Consider the following 23317-nt stretch of genomic DNA (forward strand, 5'->3'; position numbering starts at 1 on the left):
AGCAAGTTGATCTATTTGATCAGAGAAAACACAGAATTTACATTTATCACTGACTGAAAACCCCTTATAGATTTTTGTGTAAAACAAAGAACTGAACAGGTTTGATGATTAGATAAAATAGATTATAGAAGGAAGAGACTTATGTAACTTTAGAAAAAAAGGTAAATCTACAACTGTACTTATAACTTCCATAAAGAAGATTGAAAGTCAGTTCTTTATATCCTTTTTTGTTTTGCGTTTTTCTTATAATTTCTCTTTTTTGTAATTTAGTGTTCTCTTTTTATTCTTTTTCTTTTTTCTTCTTACCTTTGTTTTAATTTGTATTAATCTTTACTATTGTTTTTTAAAACTTTAAATAAATTAAAATTATATTGTAAAAAATTGAAATAGTTCTGGCTGTAGTTCAGATATATGGATAATTATTGCTCTGTGACTATTTGTTTCTGTGATACCTGATTAGAACATCTCTCTCTGCTCTTCCATGTTCTCTGGATAGATTTATCATGGCTTAAACTAACTTTTATTTTTGCTAAAAACTCTAGGTGTGCATGCCTCTTGGGCTTCACCGAAGTTTCCCAGATAATAATTTGCAGTTGATGGTACAATCAGGAGCCAAAGGCTCTACTGTGAATACTATGCAGGTATATATTTATTTATCAGTGTATAAAGCCATTAAAACAGTATATTGGGTCCATTTCTAACTGGCTGATGCTGTTATATTAGAAAATCATTTATTGTGTCTAGAAGAGGTTTATCTAATTATAGCTGTGGTGTTTTTACATTAATATTTATGTCTTTGTTATTTCTCTTGCCTTGAAGATTTCTTGCTTGTTGGGCCAGATTGAATTAGAAGGTCGAAGGCCTCCTTTGATGGCATCTGGAAAATCATTGCCATGTTTCCAGCCTTACGACTTTTCCCCCAAATCAGGAGGATTTGTAGCTAGTAGATTTCTTACTGGCATCAAGCCTTCAGTAAGTAATACATACTGATTCCGCTTCCCTGAAATTTGTTTCTGTCATACAATCTGTTTATCAAAAAATATGCAATATTCATAGTCATAATTTTAGTTCCTGTTCCATTTGCTTTTTAAAAGGCTAGTATGCTATTATCTGCTCATAAGGGGAAAATGTATTTTACTCACAGAGAATCTATGTTTTTTAGGAATTCTTCTTCCATTGTATGGCTGGTAGGGAAGGTCTGGTGGATACTGCAGTTAAAACCAGCCGATCAGGATACCTTCAAAGGTAAAAATGTCTTTTGAAGTCCTTTAGATTATTATGTAATTTCTGCCTAGTTTAAGTAGCTTTAGGATAAAAAAACTAACAAAAATAAGATATAGGATTGTGTGCAGTTGTATAATTCTAAATGGCTCTTCCTTCATGTGTGGCTATTCTCAAATAGGTGTATCATAAAACATTTAGAAGGGCTGATTGTTCATTATGACATGTCTGTACGAGATAGTGATGGCAGTGTGGTTCAGTTTCTGTATGGAGAAGATGGACTGGATATCCCTAAGACACAGTACTTGCAACCCAAGCAATTTCCTTTCATTGCAGATAATCACAAGGTAAGTTTGGATATAATACGAAAGTATATTATGTTAGGCTGTTATGAAAGTAAGAAATATAAGACTATTTTAAAAGAATCAGAATTTTTCTTTATGGGATATGAAAGAAATGAGGAAGGAAAGATGTATTACTTTTTTCAGAAGCTTCATTTCTGGCATAATCCTGTCACAATAGTACTTATAAACCAGTTCTCCCTTTTGGCTCATTAGCTTCACCCTGCAATCCTACATACTGGATTGTTCAAGTTGTTGGCCGCAAGCTGAAATTGTTTAATCTGACTTGCATCATTGAGACTTGGTTGGATAAGGTCAGAAGGTCCAAAAGGTGCCTAACGGGTTTTAAATGCTTCCACAATCTTAATTTTAAAACTAAGGCATGAGATGGCAGTGATTCTCTGGGGAACTTGACTGTGACCACCCTCTGGAGATGGCTGGATCTGAGGCCCTGTTTTGAAGTTCAGCTTCATAGTTAACCAGGAGATGCTCCTGGTATACCACACAGCCAGCTGACTTCACTGCTAGGATTGTGGTTAATTCTGTGCACCTTTTGCTGCTTTGGGATTTCTGAAATCTGGAGTTGGAGTTGACTTGGAATTTCATGGCCTTCGGGATACCATGTGCGTATTTCAAGTTCATAAAATCTACTCTTTACTTCAAGGTAGTTGGAATGTGATCTCAAGGTAGAGGTCATAATTATGATTTCCATTTTTTATGGTCAGATCATTTTCTGGTCACTATAAGAATAATTAGCTCCATTGTGGTGGTGAACAACTGGATATGATGGTCTGGTTAAAGTATAGGCTATATAGGTTTTTAGTGAGTACTTTTGTATCATCACTGTAGGTTGAAGGCATTCTTTTATACAGTGATACCATTGCTTTATGGCTGAACAATTTTAACTGATACTGGTGGGAAATGTATTTATACTTTGAAAGATGGGAGAATACTCAACCTTCAAAAAATTTGATTTTGTGCATTTGTTATAGGTGATACAGAAATCTAAGCATTTAGATGAAGTTATGCCAAAAATGAATCCTCAACAAGCATCTAAGCAGTTTAAATTAGTCAAAAGATGGCAAGCAAAGCATCAACATTCTTTGAGAAGGAAAGGAGGCTTTTTGCTGTTTTCCCAAGAAATGTTGGCTGATATGAAAGCTGAGATCTCTACAGAAGGAATACCTGCATATGGCCGAGATCCTGCAGCTCTTAAGGTTATTCCATAATTGATAAATATATCTTTCATTACTTATTGAGTTATATTGTAATATTCAAATAAATAATTCACCTGTCTCAAATGTTTACTTCCTTTTTTAATTCTGGCCTCCATTACAGCTGTTAAATATGTGGTATGAACTGAATGAAAAAACTCGCAGAAAGTATCAGAAGAGGGCAGCAAGGTGTCCTGATCCTAGCCTTTCAGTCTGGCGGCCAGATATTTATTTTGCATCAGTGTCTGAAACATTTGAAAATGAAGTTAAGACTTTCCTTGGAGAGTGGGATGCTCGGAATAGGCTTAACTATAGCAAATCTGAACTTTCTTCACAGAGGTAGTAATTTCGTTTGTTGATCTGTTAACCTTGTTTAGAGTCTAGCATGTCACAGCTATGTTTTATCTCTCTTCTAAGAAACATTGGATTTCTATCATAGAATAATAGCACAAAACCTGTTGAGGTTTTCAGTTTGTATCAATCCATTTATTATTAGGACAGCTTTTTCATCCGGTAAGAAATTATTTTAGTCTCTAAACAGATTGCTCAAATCTAAAAGATTCAGGGTATAAGCTTTCTTAACAAGCAAGTACTTTTTTTCTTAAAATTTTGTCAATCAAAAATTAAGTAATGAATTTCATCTTTGCTTCTTTCTTTCCATACAATTGCCTTTTTAAGGAATAACTGTTGTAATGAAGAGGCTGAGATTGTTGTTAATCACTTTTCTAAGTTGGAAATTAAAAAGAGATGATGATGTATTAAATTTTGAGAGAGAAAATATAAAGATGAAGTGTGTGTTTATCCATTTTTTTAATAAAGCAAACAAATGCAAATCTTTTTGAATGTAAGCCAAACCAATTTCAGTGGGCTTGCTCTTAGGTCAGGATTAGGTTAAAGAATGAGAAATAAATTAATTAGATAAAGCATGATTTGATGTATAAATGAGGGAAAAAGTGTTAAGATCTTGTCCTTTGTGGGTGGATGCAATTTGGACTCTATATTAGAAAGTAAAATTGCAACACCAGGTTATGGCTTATTTCACACAAACAGATGATGATAATTCTGTGTCTTTAGATTACAGGAGCTGCTCTATTTAAAATGGCAACAATCACTCTGTGACCCTGGAGAAGCTGTAGGACTTCTGGCTGCTCAGAGTATTGGGGAACCCTCCACCCAGATGACCCTGAATACCTTTCACTTTGCTGGAAGGGGTGAAATGAATGTTACTCTTGGTATCCCAAGGTAAGATAGCATCTCACCTTTTTTTAATGGCTTTACTGTTCTAAAATGCATACATCCCATTCTCTTCCCATGCTTTATTATCAATTAGTATAACATGGGGAGAAAAGTACCGTGTTTCTCCAAAAAGAAGGCCAGGTCTTATTTTCTTTTGACTCCCGAAAAAATGGCTAGGCCTTCTTTTTGTAGGTTTCTAATTATTGACTCACGTCACGGCGGTGGCACAGACAGTCCCGCCCAGCAGGAGCCCACTGCTGGCCCACTACTTCTGTGGCCGCTTGCCACCACTCGCACGCATCACCCTGGCCTCTGTTTCGCCTTCAGATGCCTGCTGGCAGGCATTTGCAGCCGATAACAGAGCTCTGGATCTATCTGAAGCTCTGTTATCGGCTGCAGATGCCTGCCAGAAAGCTCTCTGCAGCCTTCCAGCAGGCATCTGAAGACGAAACGGAGGCCAGGGCATGCATGTGAGTGGTGGCAAGCGGCTGCAGAAGAAGGCGAGGTAGGTGTTGGGGGGGTGAGGCCTGGAAAGTAGGACAGCTCCACCCCCACCTATCTCCACCTTAGTTTATTTTTTACCTGTGTGCCTCGCCCCACCCCTTGCACCCTTGGGTGGGCGGGGTCTTAATTAGGGCTAATTTTGTGGGTGGGGCTTAATTTGATCGCAAGTGCTCAAAAACGTGATAGGGCTTCTTTTCAAGGTGGGTTGTCTTTTTGGAGAAACACGGTAGAAGACATGAGACCCAGGAGTCTGTTTATTCTAAACACTCCTTTTTAACAGCTAACCCACAAACAAGTGAGTGTCTCCATTATTTACCATAACAAAATGGTTTTACTGTTTAATGATAGACTAGTGTTGGAATGTGCAAAATAAAGTTCTCTAGATATTGATAAATTATAGCTTTTATGAATCCTAGCCAATAAGACTAATGGTGAGTAATTGCTATCTAACAGTACCCAAAATTACATATCTTGTTCAATCCTGAGGTAATTGAGGGAAATATATCTTGTCTCAAGCTTTCAATAACAAGAACAACAATAATAATAACAATAACAATTTATTAAACTTGATAGTGCCCAACACCCATTTAAATTAAGTCACTTAAATTGGTTTGATTACAGTTGATTCTTAGCATAGAACATTGAAGAAGAACTCTATTAAAAAGTTTATTTGATTCAGGTTTATTATCACTGCATGTTGCTTTGATTTATTTAGTAGAAAAGTAGAATACCGCCTTACTTTCTGCTGCTATTATTTTGCTACTTCAGATTTTGATTGTTCTCTTGCTTAGATAAATGAGTTTCTGCCTTCTAGGGAGAGTGTTTTTAGCTCTATTTAATAATACTGAAGGCAGCAGACAAAGTCAGACTTTGAATGTTTATCTTAGTTAGTTATACGGAGAATAAAGCTGACCAGGTAAGAACCTAGTCACTTATCTTGCTGAGTATTAACTGTCTTTGTGACTAAATGTGCAATACTTCTTTATTAAAGGTTGCGGGAGATTCTGATGGTAGCTAGTGCTAATATCAAAACTCCCATGATGAGCATTCCTGTCCTTAATATCAAGAAAGCTCACAAAAGGGTGAAAAGGCTCAAGAAGAAGCTTAGCAGAGTGTGCCTAGGTGAGGTAAGTTCTGTATAAGTGGAAAAATCATCATATCAGCTCTGAAGGAATTTTTTTTTTTAAAGTAAATAGGACTCTTTCATATTACTTTCTGCAGAATGGTTGCAGTTTCCTCAAGATGTGCCAAGGAGTGGATTTGGTTTAAATCAAGTTGATTTAAATCACAATTTAAAACATGATTTAAATGATTTAAATTAGTAAAAAGGCTTGATTTAAATCAACTCGGTTTAAATCATAATTTTTAAAGAGCAACTGTCATTTCGGTCTCGCAGCGGCTCTTCCTCTGACCCGCTGTTGACTCACCGATAGTCCCATTTTACTTTAATGGGACGGCTGGTGATGCAGCAGTGATACAACAAGATGAGGGACGTGGCAGGCAGCAGGTGAATGGATGCCCGCTAACAGGCACTGCCATGATGGATTTGAAATGACACGTGCTCTTTAATATTATATTTATAAGTTGCTTAGAAGGTTTCACTTTCATTTTTACTGCTTGCCCTTCGTCCTCACACTTAGAGCCTGCTGGTACAGATGCATTTCTCTTCAAAGAATCATATCGTTGGTAGTGTATGTAGATTTGGAAAACAATGGAATAAAGGAATATTCTTGAACTTTGTTTTATGATTTATCTCATGGTTACTGTGAAATTGCGTGAATGCATCAATGCAGTGCATGTTATTTCATCTTACAGAGCTTGGATTCATTGAATGAGTTTACCAAAAATGTAAATATTGCAGAATGCTACATGTAAGCTCCATTTGATGCTAAATAAACTAAATTATTAATGTATCTTAAATAGAAAACTATCTTTAGATAGAGTTTTTCTCCAAAAACATTATTAAAATAAATTTGATAAAAATAAAAAAAATCCAATTTAAATAAAAAAAATCCGACTTTTTAATTTATTTTTTTTAATCATCTATTTTTATTCACTTTGATGTGCCAGTCAGCCTTTCTTTTATTTTCTAGGATTTGGACTAATGCGCTTTAACTGGTTTTCATTTCCCTATTACATGTGCACATTTTTATAGTAATATTCTAGCTTTGTTTTGCCTAATTTTGCAGAGGCTGATTATAAATTCCCAGCATTGAAGCTTGTACAAAGAAAGTATAGTTAGTGGGTATTAAACAAAAATGCTATTTAGAATAATTTCTGTTTGTTAGTTAATTTTTTTTTTTAAACCACATAAGAGTGAATTTCCACTAATAAGGAATTAATTGAAGCAAATGGGGAAGGGAAAACTTATAAATCCCATTTTTGCTATGCTGTAAAGCACTTGAATTTGAGGTTCCTTACTCAATTGAATCTTAATATTTAGCTCATGGGTAGGAAGATTGCAGGAGAGTGCAAAAGCCTTAGTGCCTTTTTCACTATATCATCTTGAAATTGTAAATTTTCTGTGGACAATACGTTTATCTTTTTTTTTAAAAAAAAAAAAAGTCCATATTCCTCCTCCAGTTTTAAATTTGTGATGTCGACAGATGATTTAGAGTAGGGTGTCAAACTCAAGGCCCAGAGGCCGGATCCAGCCCACGGGGTGCTTAGATCTGGCCTGCGGGGCCACCCTGGAAGTGAAGGACTGGCCAGTAGTGCCTCTGCAAGCGAAAACGGAGCTTGGGATGGCCGCATACAGCTCTCGCTAGCTCCATTTTGCTGGCAGAGGATTGCAGGAGGCCGTTGCAGCTGAAAACAGAATTCAGAAGCCTGTTTTCGCTGGCAGAGCGCTCAGGCCACCACAGATGCCCTCAACACAAGTGACATCGAGCTGGCCATGCCCACCCAGGCCATGCTCCCCAGGTCAAACACAACCCTGATGCAGCCCTCAATAAAATCGAGCGTGATACCCCTGATTTAGAGAGTGAAAAAGCATGATGTTACAAATTGTTAGCATTCATAGATACTTTTTTTAATTGTTTCAGGTGTTACACAAAGTGAATATTGAAGAAACTTTGTGTTTGGAAGGGACGTTGAGCAAGCATCGTGTCTACACCATCAGATTTAGTTTTCTGCCTTATGAATGCTATCAAGAAGAAAAATGTGTGAAGCCAAGGGACATCTTACATTTTATGGAGACAAGGTCAGTATCTTCTCCTGACAATTGTTAAACAGTGGAAGATATCACCAGTGAGGAGGAAATTGGGGGTCATGAGGGTCCCCACAAATTCCTGGGAGCCCAGAAGCATTGAAGACAGGAGTTTGCTGAACTCTCACTCCTAGGGCGCCAGGAAAGGAGTTGCATATGATGCATGGCTGATGAGAGTGAAAAGTACAATCCTGGGTAGGAGCAGCTCCTTGGCGCCAGGAAGAAAATACGGCACTGAGTTCATTATCTTAGGTAACCACTGCTTTCTTAGGCATCTCTCTCAGTTATTTCATCATCAATATCATTATTCATTTTGGGGAAGGAGATTCCACGCAAATTAATGTATTAGTTTGCAGAGATACAGAATCACAAATTTTGGGAAACTCTGCCATAAATAATTTTAATAATAATAGCAAGACTTTGCCATTCTTTTTACGTGATGCATTCAGGACTGCCTGTATAATGAAATTTGTATGGAAGTGCAATGCACAGGGTTTCCAAAATCTGCTCAGATGCCAAGAGAACAAAGAAAACAGAAGTCCAGACCAGAGGAAGAATATTTCTACTCTGACTTTTTTTACTTCTTATCACTGCCAATTTTCCCTTTTTCACCTCATTCAGATGGCCATTCTTGGGTACCACAGAAAACTAGAAGAGGCCCTCATATTGCCCCCACCAAGATGGTTACCTTCCATTGTGTTGCTGAAAAAGAATTTGAAATTCATCAGTATGTTTGTGGGCTTAGGTGGCAACTTTATAATCTGTTTTGTTTCTGTCTTTGCTTCACTCTGAGAGAATGAATGCTGTCATTCCCTGATAAAATGAATAGTTAGGCTGCACTCTACCTCCTATCTCACTCATTTATTTAAGATTGGGAGCTATAGCTGTACTTTAAGTACAGTTTTGCTCTTATAACATTAACTTTTTAAAACGATATCATTATTACTGGAATAATTTTTTTCAATATTATTAAAATACTTTTCTCTTAGGATACAGAAAAAATTTAGACTTCAGAATCAGGAGAAAAATATCTAATTTTGTTTAAAAAATGAATAGTGTTATAAATAATGAATAATGTTGTTGCAAAATGATTTGAAATTCCCTTTATATTTATCGTCTGAACTGATGGAAGGTATGTTATAACATTCTATAGTCCAGAATCCAGAAGCTGTGTTCTATTTCTCTTATCCATCCCACCCAGATTCTTTAAAATGTTGCTGGAAACAATTAAAAGGAAGAGTTTAAAGTTGGCATCTTATAACACTGTCAGCACTCGAAAAGCAATTCAGAAAGATTTAGAAGCTGAGGAAGAAATTGGTGCTTCACAAGATCAGGTAAAGATGTAGACCCCTTAGCTGAACTAGCATTTTAAAACTTTAGTAAGCTGAATGAAAAAATTACATTGATATAAATGCATGTTTAAAATATATCGGTGTTGTTTGTACTCTATGTACTCTATAGGGCTATGGTAAATATATAACAATATTTACATATGTGCATTCTTCAAGAGTACTTTAGCTGGTTTCTCTTGAAATAGTATACATGCTCTTTGTCTAAAGATCAAGCTCATTTTTCAGTTGCCTTTTTTTTGGAAAATGTTTCATATCATGCTATACAGTTTCATTACATACTATATTTACATATTAATCAAGCATATAAATTGATATATGTAGTCCATATTTCTGGTCCTCTAGGTGGGACTTTCAATGGCAATATTCTTACTCAAATACAGGAAGAGAAGGAAGTTTTCAGACCATTGTATAATAATATAGAAAATGTGTCTTACCTAGATAAACATTATCTAGAAAGAACAATAAAAATGCCTTAAAGTCTAAAACATTGCTAAAACATCAACAGTATATGACATTTGATACCATGTTTTCTCCAAAATAAGACCCAGTCTTATATTTTGGGGGGCCCCAAAAGACGCATTAGGGTTTATTTTTGGGAAAACAGGCAATGCGGGCAAGCTGTGTTCTGTGATTTTCTATGATTCTATGATATTACATATCAGGACATATAAAAATCATCTGTTCTTGGCAGTTCTCAAAAGCAGATAAATAATAACCTCAGATGAACAACAACACATGATATATTACATCATGTTATTATTTATTTTTTTAAAAAAAAGCCAAAATGGAGAAGCCATGAAAAAGTAAATACACCCTTACTGCTTCAATATGTAGAATGAGGCTAAGTAGGCAGGTGCTACTAATCAGGTGCCCTTGATCAATTGATCATCAGTATGTGTGACCATCTCTTTAAAAGGTGAAGTTTTAGAAGTTTGTTTGTCTCTACTATGTTTCCCCAAAAATAAGACCCAGTCTTATATTTTGGGGAGGTGGCCAAAAGATACATTAGGGCTTATTTTCGGGGGGAATGGGCAACGAGGGCAAGCCAAGAGATGGTGGGATGGATTGACACCCGATTTAATGGAGGCAGGCAATTCCAATGCATGGTGGCAGCAGGCAAAGGCATGGGCGGGAAGGCAGGCGATCCCAACACACTGCACAGTCTTCTGCTCCATTGTGGCCACGGGCAGCTGAGAGACAGTGGGCCATCTGTCCAACAGCTAAAGCTTGGTCAACATTGGGTCAAACAACAGAACATTGATCTCAAGCACACCAGCTCTATAACTCTATAACAGATTGGCTGAAAAAGAAAATGAAGGTATTGCAATAGCCTGATCAAAGCCTCAACCCAGTTGAAATGTTGTAATAGAACTCAAAGAGTATACATAAACAATGCTCACAAATGTCTATGAATTGAAATAATGTTGTAAAGAAGAGTGTAAAGAAGCCACACCTGGCTTCTCCATTTTGGTAAATGATGTCATGGTGTAATATGTCATGTATTGTTGTTCGTCTGAAGTTGTGTTTACTTACTTTTAAGTACCAGGTGACTTTTACTATGTCCTGATAATGTAAATCCATAGAACTCAGAGGTTGTATTTTCTTTTTCACATGATTGTAAATGATAAACAAATTAATTAGGAAAAAGGGAATACATGATAATAAGGCAACAATTTCCTACAATACATTTCCCAAAACAGATGAATACACTTAACTTTACTAAACTAATCACATATTATTTGAGTGTACATATAATATAGAATATAAACAGTATTCACTGAAGATTCTTGGCTGGAGATTAGGCAGGAGTTTCTTCTGTTTCCTGATTTTTCAATTTTATAAAACGTGGAGAAGTTAAAGTCAGCCTCTGTTTAGAGATATATGATTGTGTTGCAGATTCAGTCAAAAGATTCCTCTGAAATTGTGGAAACCAGAAAATAACCTAGTGACTAAATTCTCTTTCTTAGCTTTTAACTTAACTGATTAAAACAGTAGTTTTCACCAATTATGCTCCTGTACAAAAAGTAAAATTTTGGGTAATTCCCCCCCCCCAAAGCCTTTGGAAATAAAAGGATAAATTCTGTCTATTCAGGCCTTTCAAATAATCTGATGATTTAAAAGGGCAGAATTTACTCTACCAGAAAATGTGTTACATATGCTCAAATGGCTATATTAATTTTGTGTAAACAACTAATTAAATTATCAAACAATTCAAGCCAGAGTTGGGGTCCTATTACCTATCACATTTCTGTAGTCACTAGTATAGGTTGAGGAGAAATTTGATGCTTGCTGAGGAAGTTGGAGTCTTAAGAGAAACTTCCATAATTAATGATGATCTGTGATATTTCAGTTAATTAGGGTTTCTTTTAAATCTGTTAGGAAAGAAAATATATTATGTAGTAAAAGGATTCCTATTTCTACCAACATAGGATGACAATGAAGCTGAAACTGAAGAAGACAGATTTCCTGATAATGGAATGACTGAAGGTGATGCTGATGCTACAGATACAAAAAGAAAAGAAAATCAAGAAGATGAGGTAATGATAGATTTTTTTTTTAAAATTAGAAAATCTGTCCATCACAGAAACTTGGAATTAATGTACTGTATATTGAATTTGAGTCAAACAATATCAAACAATCAATACTTGATTTTAGTAGATAGCTAGTAACATGTAGTGATAAAGTTATTTGACTAGGATTGGTAAATTCCATGTTCAAATCTACCCTAAACTGTGAAAACTTGCCTGAGCCCAACCTATTTCACACTCAGGGTTCTTATAGAAAAGTGAAGAGGTCATGCTATTTAAAGTGCATATGCTTCTGGGGAAAATATGGGATATAAATTTAATTGAGTAAGTGAAAAAGAGTAGATAGGCTGTTCAAACAAAAAAAAAAAAGTCAGAAATTATCTCCATATTAAAAAAAATGTTAATCTCATATACTTGAACCTTAATTATAAGGAACTTGGGGATATAGGAAGATATACAAAGTAAACAATAGTCTTCTCTGTGCATGTAGCCTAATCAGATACTTCATATTTCTTATTATTTTTTTAGAATAATGATATGTACAAAGTAATGGAGATCTTAATACTATAAGTCAGATGAGGATTTATGATGGATTTAATAAGCTACAGAAAGCTAAGCCCAATATCTCTATTAATGCAAAAGTTTAGGCACGCTTGATGAAATTTAACTGAACTTGACGCAACTTCTGCATAATAGAGTTGGCACACATAGAACACATTTCTGCAAATTTGGATGAAAACAATTTATGTGCAACTGCTTACAGATTCAAAATGAAAAATTGTGAATATGCCAGATGCAGACGTTTGAACAACCTTTCAGTTGATTCAGTGCTATTTTAAAATATATACACAGTTATTGATAAATTCCAGATATTATTAGCTTTTTAGGTCTAGTGTACCGGTAGCTAGGTAAAAACTAATATTCTGATTGTTTTCATAGATTATTATTGTTATTTTGTCCACTTTCAATGACACGTTTTTCTAAGGCAACTGTCTGAGAATTTGAAAAGGAAGGTAATTCACTTTAGAAATAAAAAAAACTTTATAAAGAAATCTTGAAATAGTTACAGCTAGCCATTTACATAAAACTGTGGGAGTTAAGGCAAGATCTAGAAATCTTCGTTAAAACTACCTGAAAATTGATCAGATTTGCACATTAAAACTCACAGATTACTACAGATATTTGGCTGTGTAAGTTTAAATGACATTGGCATTGTTGTCCACAGTATAACAGAATAACAGAGCTGGAAGGGATCTTGGAGATAATCTAGTCCAACCACCTGCTAAAGGAGGAGACCCTATACCATTTCAGACAAATGACTGTCTAGTCTCTTCTTAAAACCTCCAGCGACGGAGCACTCACAATTTCTGGAGGCAAACTGTTCCACTAATTAATTGTTCTCACTGACAGGAAATTTCTTCCTAATTCTAGGTTGGATCTCTCTTTGTTAAGCTTCCACGCTTAATTTCTTGTCTTGCCTTCAGGTGCTTTGGAAAATATATTGACCCCCTCTTCCCTTTGACAGCCTCTTAAATATTGGAAGACTGCTAGCTTTCCACTCCCAGTCTTTCTCTTTATTAGTTTAAATATACCCAGCTCCTGAATCTGTTCAGTATATGATTTAGCTTCCAGCCCACTAATTATTTTTGTTACTCTTTTCTGCACTTTTCTAGAATCTTAACATCATTTTTGTATCATATTACCAGAATTGGACACAGTATTCCAAGTGTCATCTTACCAGTGTAATATCCAGTGGTACTAACACTTCACATGATCTTGATACTTGTACATTAGAATACAATAACAATCCGTACATAGAAAGATTCAACTGAACACCACCATTGTTCTAGAATCTAACATTCCACCGACAGTAAATAAATGGAAATACTTATAGAAAAGAAAGATAAAACTTTTCAAATGGTCTTCATAGTTCCCATAACTAACATTCGGTTTGTGGAAAAATCATACAATTTGTGCTGTATGCAAGGGAATCTTAAACTATTTCTGAACTAGAAAATTTTTGCAAGGGAAGGTGGAAAAACAATCCAAAAGCAAACCAGAGAAAGACTGTAGGCAGCTATAGGAAATGTTTGGAACTGTTATTTCTACCAAAGAAAGTGGTACAAATTATTGACTAAAAGAGTATGCAAGCTTCTGCAAATGTTGTTTGAAGGCATCAACTCCGAAAACATAGGAGGCCACATCCCAAATCATGATCTATAATTATATTAATAACATTGTTGTGCCAGAACATAATAGTCTATCCATAAAACTTAGTATATCTATAAATGGCGCATTGGCAGTGCAAAGTTTGCTTATTGTCAGTCTGTCTAGATGATTTCTAATTCAGTCCTATTTTCTGTACAGTAATATAACTATATTCCCTCGTAATGTTACTCTAGCATAATTTTCTTTCCCCTTATTTTAAGCAAAAGATTGGTGAAATCAAAACACCTGGATTTTTTCTTTACATATATTTTAAAGAAAATCATATGTATGTATGTATGTATGTCTGTATGTCTGTCTGTCTGTCTTTGGTTATTCGGGTTTTTTCCCGCATAAAATTGGAAGTGTCTTGGCGACGTTTCGACGAAGTCTCATTTGTCATCTTCAGGCTGGTGTTTTCGGCTTCGTGCTTCTAGGAGTAATGTGTGATCGCAGCGATCACACGTTGCTCCTAGAAGCACGAAGCCGAAAACACCAACCTGAAGATGACAAATGAGACTTTCGTCGAAACGTCATCAAGACGCTTCCAATTTTATGCGGGAGAAAACCCGAATAACCAAAGACCTACATACAAACACCCGTGAAAACCTCAGAAAACGTGTGTGTGTGTGTGTGTGTGTGTGTGTGTTTCTTTTTCATAGGTTTTATGTGTATTTCTCTTTAGACATGGATACATGAGATGAGGGTGTGACTAACTGATGAGGCCTTATAAGGCCAAAATAGATCTATCTTAGTCTCTCAATGGGCAGCAAAGGGTCTGCTGGCTGCCAGAAGGAAAAAAGCCCAGAAACAAGTGAATTGTGATTTCACTGAAGTAGGGCTGCATAATATCTTGGTTTACGTAGGTAGAACCTGGCTAAAGAGAAATACACACACACACACACATATATATAATTGAAATAGATCTATACAAGTCTCCCTTTATTTCTTTATCAGAGAAATATAAATTGTTTGTGTGTGTGTGTGTGTGTGTGTGAAAAAACAAGCAGAGGAGAGGAATTTCACTTTCAGTTTTACTTTCACAGTATGGATAGGATAGGATAGGATAGGATAGGATAGGATAGGATAGGATAGGATAGGATAGGATAGGATAGGATAGGATAGGATAGGATAGGATAGGATAGGATAGGATAGGATAGGATAGGCTTCTGTGGGCAAGCCTGAGAGAGAGAAGGGGATAGGCTAGGGGAGCCTTCTGTGGGGCAAGCCTGAGGCAGAGAAGGGGATAGGATAGGAGACATTTCTATGGGGCAAGGCTAAGGGAGAGAAGGGGGATAGGATAGAATATGGTTCTGTGGGGCAAGGCTGAGGGATAAAAGTGGATAGGATAGGGGAGCCTTCTGTGGGGCAAGGCTGAGGGATAGGATAGGAGAGGCCTCTGTGCGGCAAGCCTGAAGGAGAGAAGGGGATAGGATAGGAGACATTTCTGTGGGACAAGGCTGAGGGACAGAAGGGGGATAGGATAGGATAGGGTTCTGTGGGGCAAGGCTGAGGGAGAGAAGGGAAGAGGAGAGGCTGATCATAACTACTCATTAATTGTCAAGCTGTAAAGTGTCAATTTATCAAGCCCCATCACATAGTTTCGTAGCGAAGCACGGATATCCAGCTAAGTATATATATATATACATACATACATACATACATACATACATACATACATACATACACACACACACACACATACATACATACATACATACATACATATGTGACATTACCCTTTTTTTTGTATTAGTCTTATTGCATTTTGGAGGTGGAGGGGAGGTTTAAATAAAAACAGTCAAAAAGTTCTGAATGGTTTTAAAAGTACCAGTGATACTGTTTGCTTTTCCTGTTTAGTGAAACTGAATGTGATTCAAGTATGTTTCTTTTCAGGTTGATTATGAGAGTGAGGATGATCATGAAATGGGTGATGATGACGATATTCCAGATCAGGAAATGACTGCACCAGATGAAAAAAATCTTGAGGCACTGGAAACTCAGGATGAGCTTTATTCTCCTTCCTCTAGTCAAAGAGCTCGAAGCAAGAGAAAGGGATGGAATGAAATGGCACAGCATAGAATTAACACTGTACTGGAAGGCCATGATGCTATAGAAAAATACACATATGACATTGATAATGAACTGTGGTGTGAGGTAAAGTTATTGAAACAGGGAAGAAGAAGAGTGTTGGGTTCCACATTTGGTTCAATATTTTTGAATGTGCATGTAACTGTTTCTTTTTCCTTAGTAAGTATTTATTCAATTGCATTGCATGTACATCAGCTATAAAATCAGGCACCCATTAAATTTGGTCTGCTGACTTTCCAGACTAGGCTGTCTGTAGAATCTGTTAAATATCCTAATATGACACTATTTAGCAATTTGGTATTTCCCATGTCAGAAGTGCAAATTGGGATACTCATCTGATGAAAACAGTTTTGGACAATACACTCTCATTTGTAGTGTAGCACACCAGCACACTACCCTAATTGGACACAATCCACCTGAAAATTCCTATTGTCTATTATTCCTGTTTTCAATTTTTGACAAGCCATGTATAGAAAAAAAATATAAATTTATGTGCCACAATGCAAGTATGCATGTAAATTGTAAATACATATAAATTAGTATAGTATAATAATATGTCACTTATATGTCATATGCCGCAGATGCTATAAAGTTGTTCTTTCAAGACATTTTTTACTCTGGGAACTGCCCCCTATAGGTTTCTTGGCAGCATTTTGCAGAAGTTCTTTGCTAGTTCCTTCTTCCTAGGTCTGAAAAGGAGTGACTGGTCCAAAGTAATCATCAGGTTTTATATATAAAACTGGACTAGAAATCAGTCTCCTAGTTTCTAAGGAGAAAATTGAATTTTTATATCCATGCTTATTTATTTGGCATATCATACATCAACTAACATATTAACATTTCATCTACATTAGTATCCATGCTTTTAGATTATAACATAAATTTGCTGGTGATTGATAACTGATAATTACAAAGGAAAAAGAAAGAAAGAGCATTTTTTTCTCTCTTCATTTTTTTTTTTCCTTCTTCTTCTCTGGATATATTCTGAACATTTAAACTATAATCATCATTAATTTGGAAATTGAAATCTTTATAAAGGTAACAAGGATCATGGAGTTTCTATGGCCTGAAACTCAATAAATATTAGTTAAACCATTTTTGGAGGGAGGAGACATTCCTTTAGATGCAAGAAAGTCTGGGGTTATAAGTGGCATATCTCTAGCTGGGCCTCATCCACAGCCTGATGACTAGAACTTCAAGTCTGCCTGTCTGCTATTTTGACCAAAAATGTCTCTCCTTGGAATTCCTGTTCACTCTGCACAGTGGAGATGATCCTTATTACTGCAGTTAAGTTGAAGTGACAAGTTTGTGCAGGACCTCTTGTGAGTTACAATCCTGAAGTTTTATGGTGTCTAACTCTATTAGTATTATTCCAGTTTTTGGTGCATTCAACTTTATACCATGTGTGGGGGTTTGGTGAGTAGTGTGCACATAGACACCCTAGGGGAAACATTGATTATATCTCAAGTACAGAGATTTCACTATTTCAGTTTTGTCTAAGCTGTTGAACCCTTGTTTCCAAATACAAATATTACTGATTTGCAAATTTACTTGCTTTGTGCAATACAGCACCTATGTATTATGGCATACAGCACCTATGTAACTATGGAGCAAAATAATAGTGAAATGTCCTTGGATATCAACAGATCTTTATTTTAATAAATTTGATCCAAAGGAGAAAACTCCAGATGATTTATGAGCTAAAGGAATTGATCATTGTTTCTGTATTTGTTCATACAAGAAAATTTATACTTGGATTTTTCAAATCAGTTTAAGATGAGATTTTGTGATGGTTAGGAGTTGAACAGCTTTATCACAATGGATAGAAAGCTTTTCATAACCAGAAAGTATTGTCTTGTAGGTTTCACTAAAGCTTTCACTGACAAAGGAGTACTTTGATCTTGCATCACTTGTGACATCTCTGGCAAATAGCGCTGTCATCCAGGAAACAAAGGGAATAACACGATGTCTCTTAAATGAAACCAACAACAAGAATGGAGAAGTGGTGCTCACTTTGCAAACAGAAGGGATAAATCTTCCTGAGCTCTTCCACTATTCTGATGTATGTAATGAGGAAGCTTTCTGTATTTCCATAGGGTCATAGAGTGGGAAAAATAACAGAGAAATCCACTATGTATGACCATTATTGCTAATCTAAATCTCAACCATGTAATGTTTTTCACATATTTAAAATACTTTGGCAAAGTTGAAAGATAATTGGCATGTGTCCACAATTTTTGTTATACTGATATTGATAGTATTTTTATTGATTTCACAGAAAAAACTGAAGAACATTTTCAGTGAAATCAATCAAAATTGCTACTAATATAATAGAAATTATGGATAAATGCTAAATATTTTAAATTTTGACAAAGTGTTTGCTTTTGGCTTTGAGCTGTAACTGGTATAAAATTGTCTATATATTTTGATATTTGATTTCAGAACTTTAAACTGTTTATAAATGGAAGATTTTGATAATTGAATAGAGAATATCGGTTTACAAAAGAAAAACCAATACGCATTAAACACATTTTCTGAGGGTTTTTTCCTATCTAATTGTTACAATTACTTTCCATGTATTTTTGCTGTGCATAATTAAAGTTTAATTCAAGAAAAGGGTGAATTAAAGCAAATAATTTGCACAGCTTTTTTGGGAATACACTATATAATTGAGGGATATTAGTGTTTACAATTAGGAGCAAGAGAACAAGAAAAATATGTGTGTGAATTTTAGCAATCTTTGCTAGAATTCATTACAGAAACGTGTCTGGTTGCATATTGTACTTCTTCAGCTATAATTTTTGTTTGCTAATGTTCAATTCTGTCTTTCCCTAGGTATTCATAGTTGGGGTGGATGATTTAGTTTGTTTCACTATGACTTCCCACACTTGTCATCTTTGTCTCTTTTAGATTTTTGATATGAATAAACTTTATTGCAATGATATCCATGCAATGGCTAACACCTATGGGATTGAAGCTGCTTTGAAAATCCTTGAGAAAGAGATTAAAGATGTGTTTGCTGCATATGGTACACCATTTTATATAATATCAGCTGAATCTATATATATAAAGCATTGTTTGTAATTTCAGGCTTGAAAGCAATTCATTCTGCCTTGACTAAGTTATTAAATATTTCTTTAATTTTGGTATTATATCACTATCAAAAGATTTGAAAATTGCAACATTTTGATGCCCATTCAAAAAATATTTTGTAGTAACTTCACAGACCATAAATTGGGAACTATTGGCCTATATTAAGCTTTCCATTCAGAGAATGTTTTTACAGCACAGATGATGAATGTGCAATCCATATTTATTTCACTAATGTTCAGTATAGTGGCATATTAAATTCCATCTATTATCAGAACAGTATTTTATATTGATCAAAAGACAGTACATTATCGGATCTAGAAATCTCTCAATTGTCCATGTTCTCCATTATGCATGATATTTAGGATGTTGTATAGAACAGGTGACATAAGAGCTTATCAATGTAGCCTTCATTCACTTGTCTTAAAGATTAAACCCTTTCAGATTATGTCATTGAGTCAGCAGTATGAACTTTACAGTGTTATTTAATAAACTATTTAATAAAGTTTCAAGCCAGATATGGAAGATAAGTTCATTGAAGTACCTTGTGCATTTCTTTGTAAACCACTTTCAAGAAGCATTGATATTTCTATTGACAGGAATTGTGGTTGATCCTCGACATCTCTCCTTGGTGTCAGACTACATGTGCTTTGAAGGTGTTTACAAACCTTTGAATCGGTATGGAATGCAGTCCAATTCATCCCCCTTGCAACAAATGACTTTTGAAACAAGCTACAAGTTTTTGAAAGAAGCAACTATGTTGGGTAAATACCTCCCAATTATTATGAAAATAGTAGCTTATATAGTAAGATAAACCTTTGAATTCTTAATTGATGAAAAATTATTTTTCCATACTCATATTTTGCTTTATTTGTCTGAAATTAAAAACATCCAGTTCCAGGCAGCCACAATTGCATAAATTAACAATGTATGAACATTGTTCTTAAAAAGAAAAGTGATGGAAGTTTCACATATAGGTACTTCCTGATTAATGATCATTTATTCAGTGACTGTTCAAAGTTACAATGGCACTGAATGAGGAGACTTACAGTTGGTCCTCACAGTTGTGTCTGTCTCAGCATCCCTGCGGTTACGTGTTTGTGATTTGGGCCTTTGGCAAGTGAGTCACCTTTACAGCATCTCGTGTTGATCTGATTACCATTTGCAACGTTCATTGTCAGCTTCCAACAAGCAGTCAATGGAGAAGCTGACAGGAGATTGCAAATAGTAACCATATGGCATTGCTCCTAACAGTTGCACAGGAGTTCCAACTGCAGTTGAAATTACTATTGCAGTAATGTCATTTTTTATGACTGTGACAGAGTTCCCAATACAAATTACTATCACTACCCAAGGATTAATTTTCTTGAAGAAAGCATATTTACTAAAAACATTGGTATGCAAAATGGAATCTTAGGGAGATAGTCTGCATGTTTTTAAGTCACATGTTTCTCAGATCCAGAAATCATGACAGAGGGTGGACCCTTCTTCATACCACTATCAAAATGGCCTGTCACTTTTAGAATAGGTAGTGATTCACTATTCATATTAAAATTATTGCCAAAATTTCACCTGCGGCAGTACTCTTTATTGAACTCTTTGTTGGAAGCAGGGGCATTTGTGTTAGTTAACACTGATGCTAAGGCTCACATAACATACACTATATGACATAACATACAGCAGCATGAATTCCCATACTGGACTTTATCATGCATTATGATAAAGTATTATTCAAGTCTCAGTAATAAATTTATTTATTTGAAAGCCAGCTTGATATAGTACCAAGGGTGCTGTAATAGAAACCAGGTGACTTTGAGCTCTAGTCCACTCTTAGATGTGAAAGCTAGTTGGGAATTTTGGTCCAGTCTTAGTCCAACTGACTTCATAGGGTTATACATGTAGGAAAAACAGAGAGGAAAGCATTACCGGAGAGGAAAGACTATATTCAATTAACTAAAAAGAAAGATGGGATTTAAAAAATAGTTCCAAGCATTGAATACTAGTTAAAGACGGGCTCCTGCTATTTGGAACATTTTACCCCATCCTGGGTGAGATTTCCCAGCCTCCTGATCTTCTATAATGAAAAGGGGGTTAATAGACTAAAAGCAGGTCCAACTTCACCACCTGTACACCCTAATCCCTCCCTCACCTTTTCACCATAATTTTCACCATAACTTAAATTTTATTGTCTACGTGTGTGTATATATATAGTTTTCTAGTTTTTGTCTTTCTAAGCCACTAAGAGTTGCCTTATGGCAAGATGGGCAGCAAACAAATTTAATAAATAGCAGGTTTCACCAAAGAAAAGAAAAAATTCTACAGTCAAAAGCTTTATGCAGTTGTGATCATTATGGAAGCAAGATATATAGGGACAGTTAAACATCTGAAAATATTTTTCAACAAGTTGTATTTTAAGAACTGTTCAGTAGGAATGGCAAGAGAAAACTTTTCATCCTTCCATAACACTGATGTGAAATTGTGCATATATGTCTACATCCAAAAATACTATTGAACTAAATTTGAATATAATCCCTTTCAAAGTACACTTTTTGCAAAAGAGAGAAACTTTTTATCCCAAAATATAATTCTGCTTTCTTTTCTTCTAGGATCCCATGATGAACTTCTGTCTCCTTCTGCTTGCCTGGTAGTAGGAAAAGTCGTCAAGGGAGGAACTGGCTTATTTGAGCTTAAGCAACCACTAAAATAGATGTGTTTTTACAAAAAAACCTTTAACTTGATTTTACTGTAAAGAATAAATTTGCTGCTATGCATTTTATATTTTATTTTTTTAGTGTTTGCTGTCTGAAAGCATCATCAATTAATCTTTCTAATTTAATAATTACCTGCATCTTTGGATTTTCAGGGATTATATTTAATAATAAATATCATGATATGTTCATCCTTTAATTTTGGCAAGTGAGTTTATTGAACAGTCTATATAATTTAGTTTTAAAATATTTTTCTGGATCATCTAGTATAAAAAGTATCTTTGTGGTAGCAGCTTCTCTTATTACATTCACCAAATCTTAAATGAAACAACATAAACTGAATATGCACTTAAATGTCCCTAAAATATTGCGTTTTTGACATGTTTTTGAAAACCTTCTGTTTTTGCTTGCTGCCTGTAATCAGAAAACAAATTAGTACTCTATTACATAAATTATATTGGGACATACCTTTGATACTGGCTATAGCTGCCTGAAGCAGGATCCTGAAGAATAAGTAACAGTTGCCAGAATGAATACACTATATAGAGCTTTATTGATAAATCCGATATATTCATGTGGGAAAGATTCTCCCATGATCTGTGACAGACATTGGTGGGAGAGATCATGTATCATGGTTGAAGTTGGGTACTTAAGGATTTTTTAAGAAGCATGTTTGTAGTCCCAAGATCCCTTCTACCAGTATTACTGGGAAGGAGCACTGGAATAATAAGTCAAGACATGAATATATGTCTTACATCAGTAAAATCAGATGTGCTGGAAGGGGGTAGCCATATGGGAATGAGGATAATTCCCATTTGTCCAGCAAAATATGGGAAACTGATTGCGCGGTTACCAAAAGCAGAATGGGTTGCTATTTTGTTAATGGAAAAGATAAGAGATCTTCTGATTCTCACAAGAAGTGGCAAGGAGATGCTAGTTTGACCATATGCTGTTCAGTTATCTGAATGAAGTTTATATTATTCCTATGATATAAACCAAGGGGGCACGGTGGCTCAGCAGTTAAAGACATTGTGTTTGTCAGCTGAAAAGTTAACAGTCTGAGTTTGATACCCGAGTGCTGCGTGGCAGTGTAAGCTCTCATTTTTGCCCCAGCTGCAGCCCACCTAGTGGTTTGAAAGCATGTAAATGCCAGTAGATAAATTGGTGGGAAGGTAACAGCCAATGGAAAATAAAATAGACTTCTGTACAAGTTGGTTCACATGCAGGATAATAGGAAAGTGACTGGCAACCTGCAGAGGTACAGCAGTCTTGCAGGAATTCCCCATCCAGTGCCATTTGTCTAATGGAGAAGAGCCAAACTTTTTTTTCTAATGTGAATCCAGTAGAATATTGAATCCTGAAAAATATTCCCTGAGGTCGATAGTCTTCTCAACTGCCTTAACTTCTTTCCATCCCAGCAAGTGTGATAAGGGCAGCAATTAGTTTACCGTTTGGGAAGGTGGAGAAGTCCCCTTCAGCACACACTACTGCAGGGCAGTTCCTCCTGCAGTTCATATAACTGCAACAACTATGCAGGATTCGTTTTTGAGATGCAGCAAAAAGACCTGTGGAAGTTTTCTTCTTTGTTTTGGACAGAATGAAAGCATATTGCAGGAGGG

The 23317-nt window shown here is 35.6% G+C and overlaps 1 protein-coding gene across 1 annotated transcript in view; it reads left to right on the plus strand.

The window, feature by feature from the left end:
• The window catches only part of POLR1A (RNA polymerase I subunit A), a 45639-nt gene extending 23742 nt beyond the window's left edge, over positions 1–21897 (plus strand). Inside the window, exons 19-34 of the mRNA XM_034416149.3 lie at positions 543–641; positions 820–972; positions 1163–1245; positions 1403–1568; positions 2555–2779; positions 2901–3115; positions 3851–4018; positions 5508–5643; positions 7561–7718; positions 8926–9058; positions 11506–11613; positions 15706–15966; positions 17762–17962; positions 18811–18928; positions 19590–19754; positions 21597–21897. Coding sequence (XP_034272040.3) covers positions 543–641; positions 820–972; positions 1163–1245; positions 1403–1568; positions 2555–2779; positions 2901–3115; positions 3851–4018; positions 5508–5643; positions 7561–7718; positions 8926–9058; positions 11506–11613; positions 15706–15966; positions 17762–17962; positions 18811–18928; positions 19590–19754; positions 21597–21697 — 2490 coding nt within the window. The 3' untranslated portion in view covers positions 21698–21897. The remainder of the gene's footprint in view (positions 1–542; positions 642–819; positions 973–1162; positions 1246–1402; positions 1569–2554; positions 2780–2900; positions 3116–3850; positions 4019–5507; positions 5644–7560; positions 7719–8925; positions 9059–11505; positions 11614–15705; positions 15967–17761; positions 17963–18810; positions 18929–19589; positions 19755–21596) is intronic.
• Positions 21898–23317: the final 1420 nt, after the last annotated feature.

Source organism: Pantherophis guttatus, chromosome 4 (assembly GCF_059756535.1).
Source record: "Pantherophis guttatus breed Tessera chromosome 4, ASM5975653v1, whole genome shotgun sequence".
NCBI lineage: Eukaryota > Metazoa > Chordata > Lepidosauria > Squamata > Colubridae > Pantherophis > Pantherophis guttatus.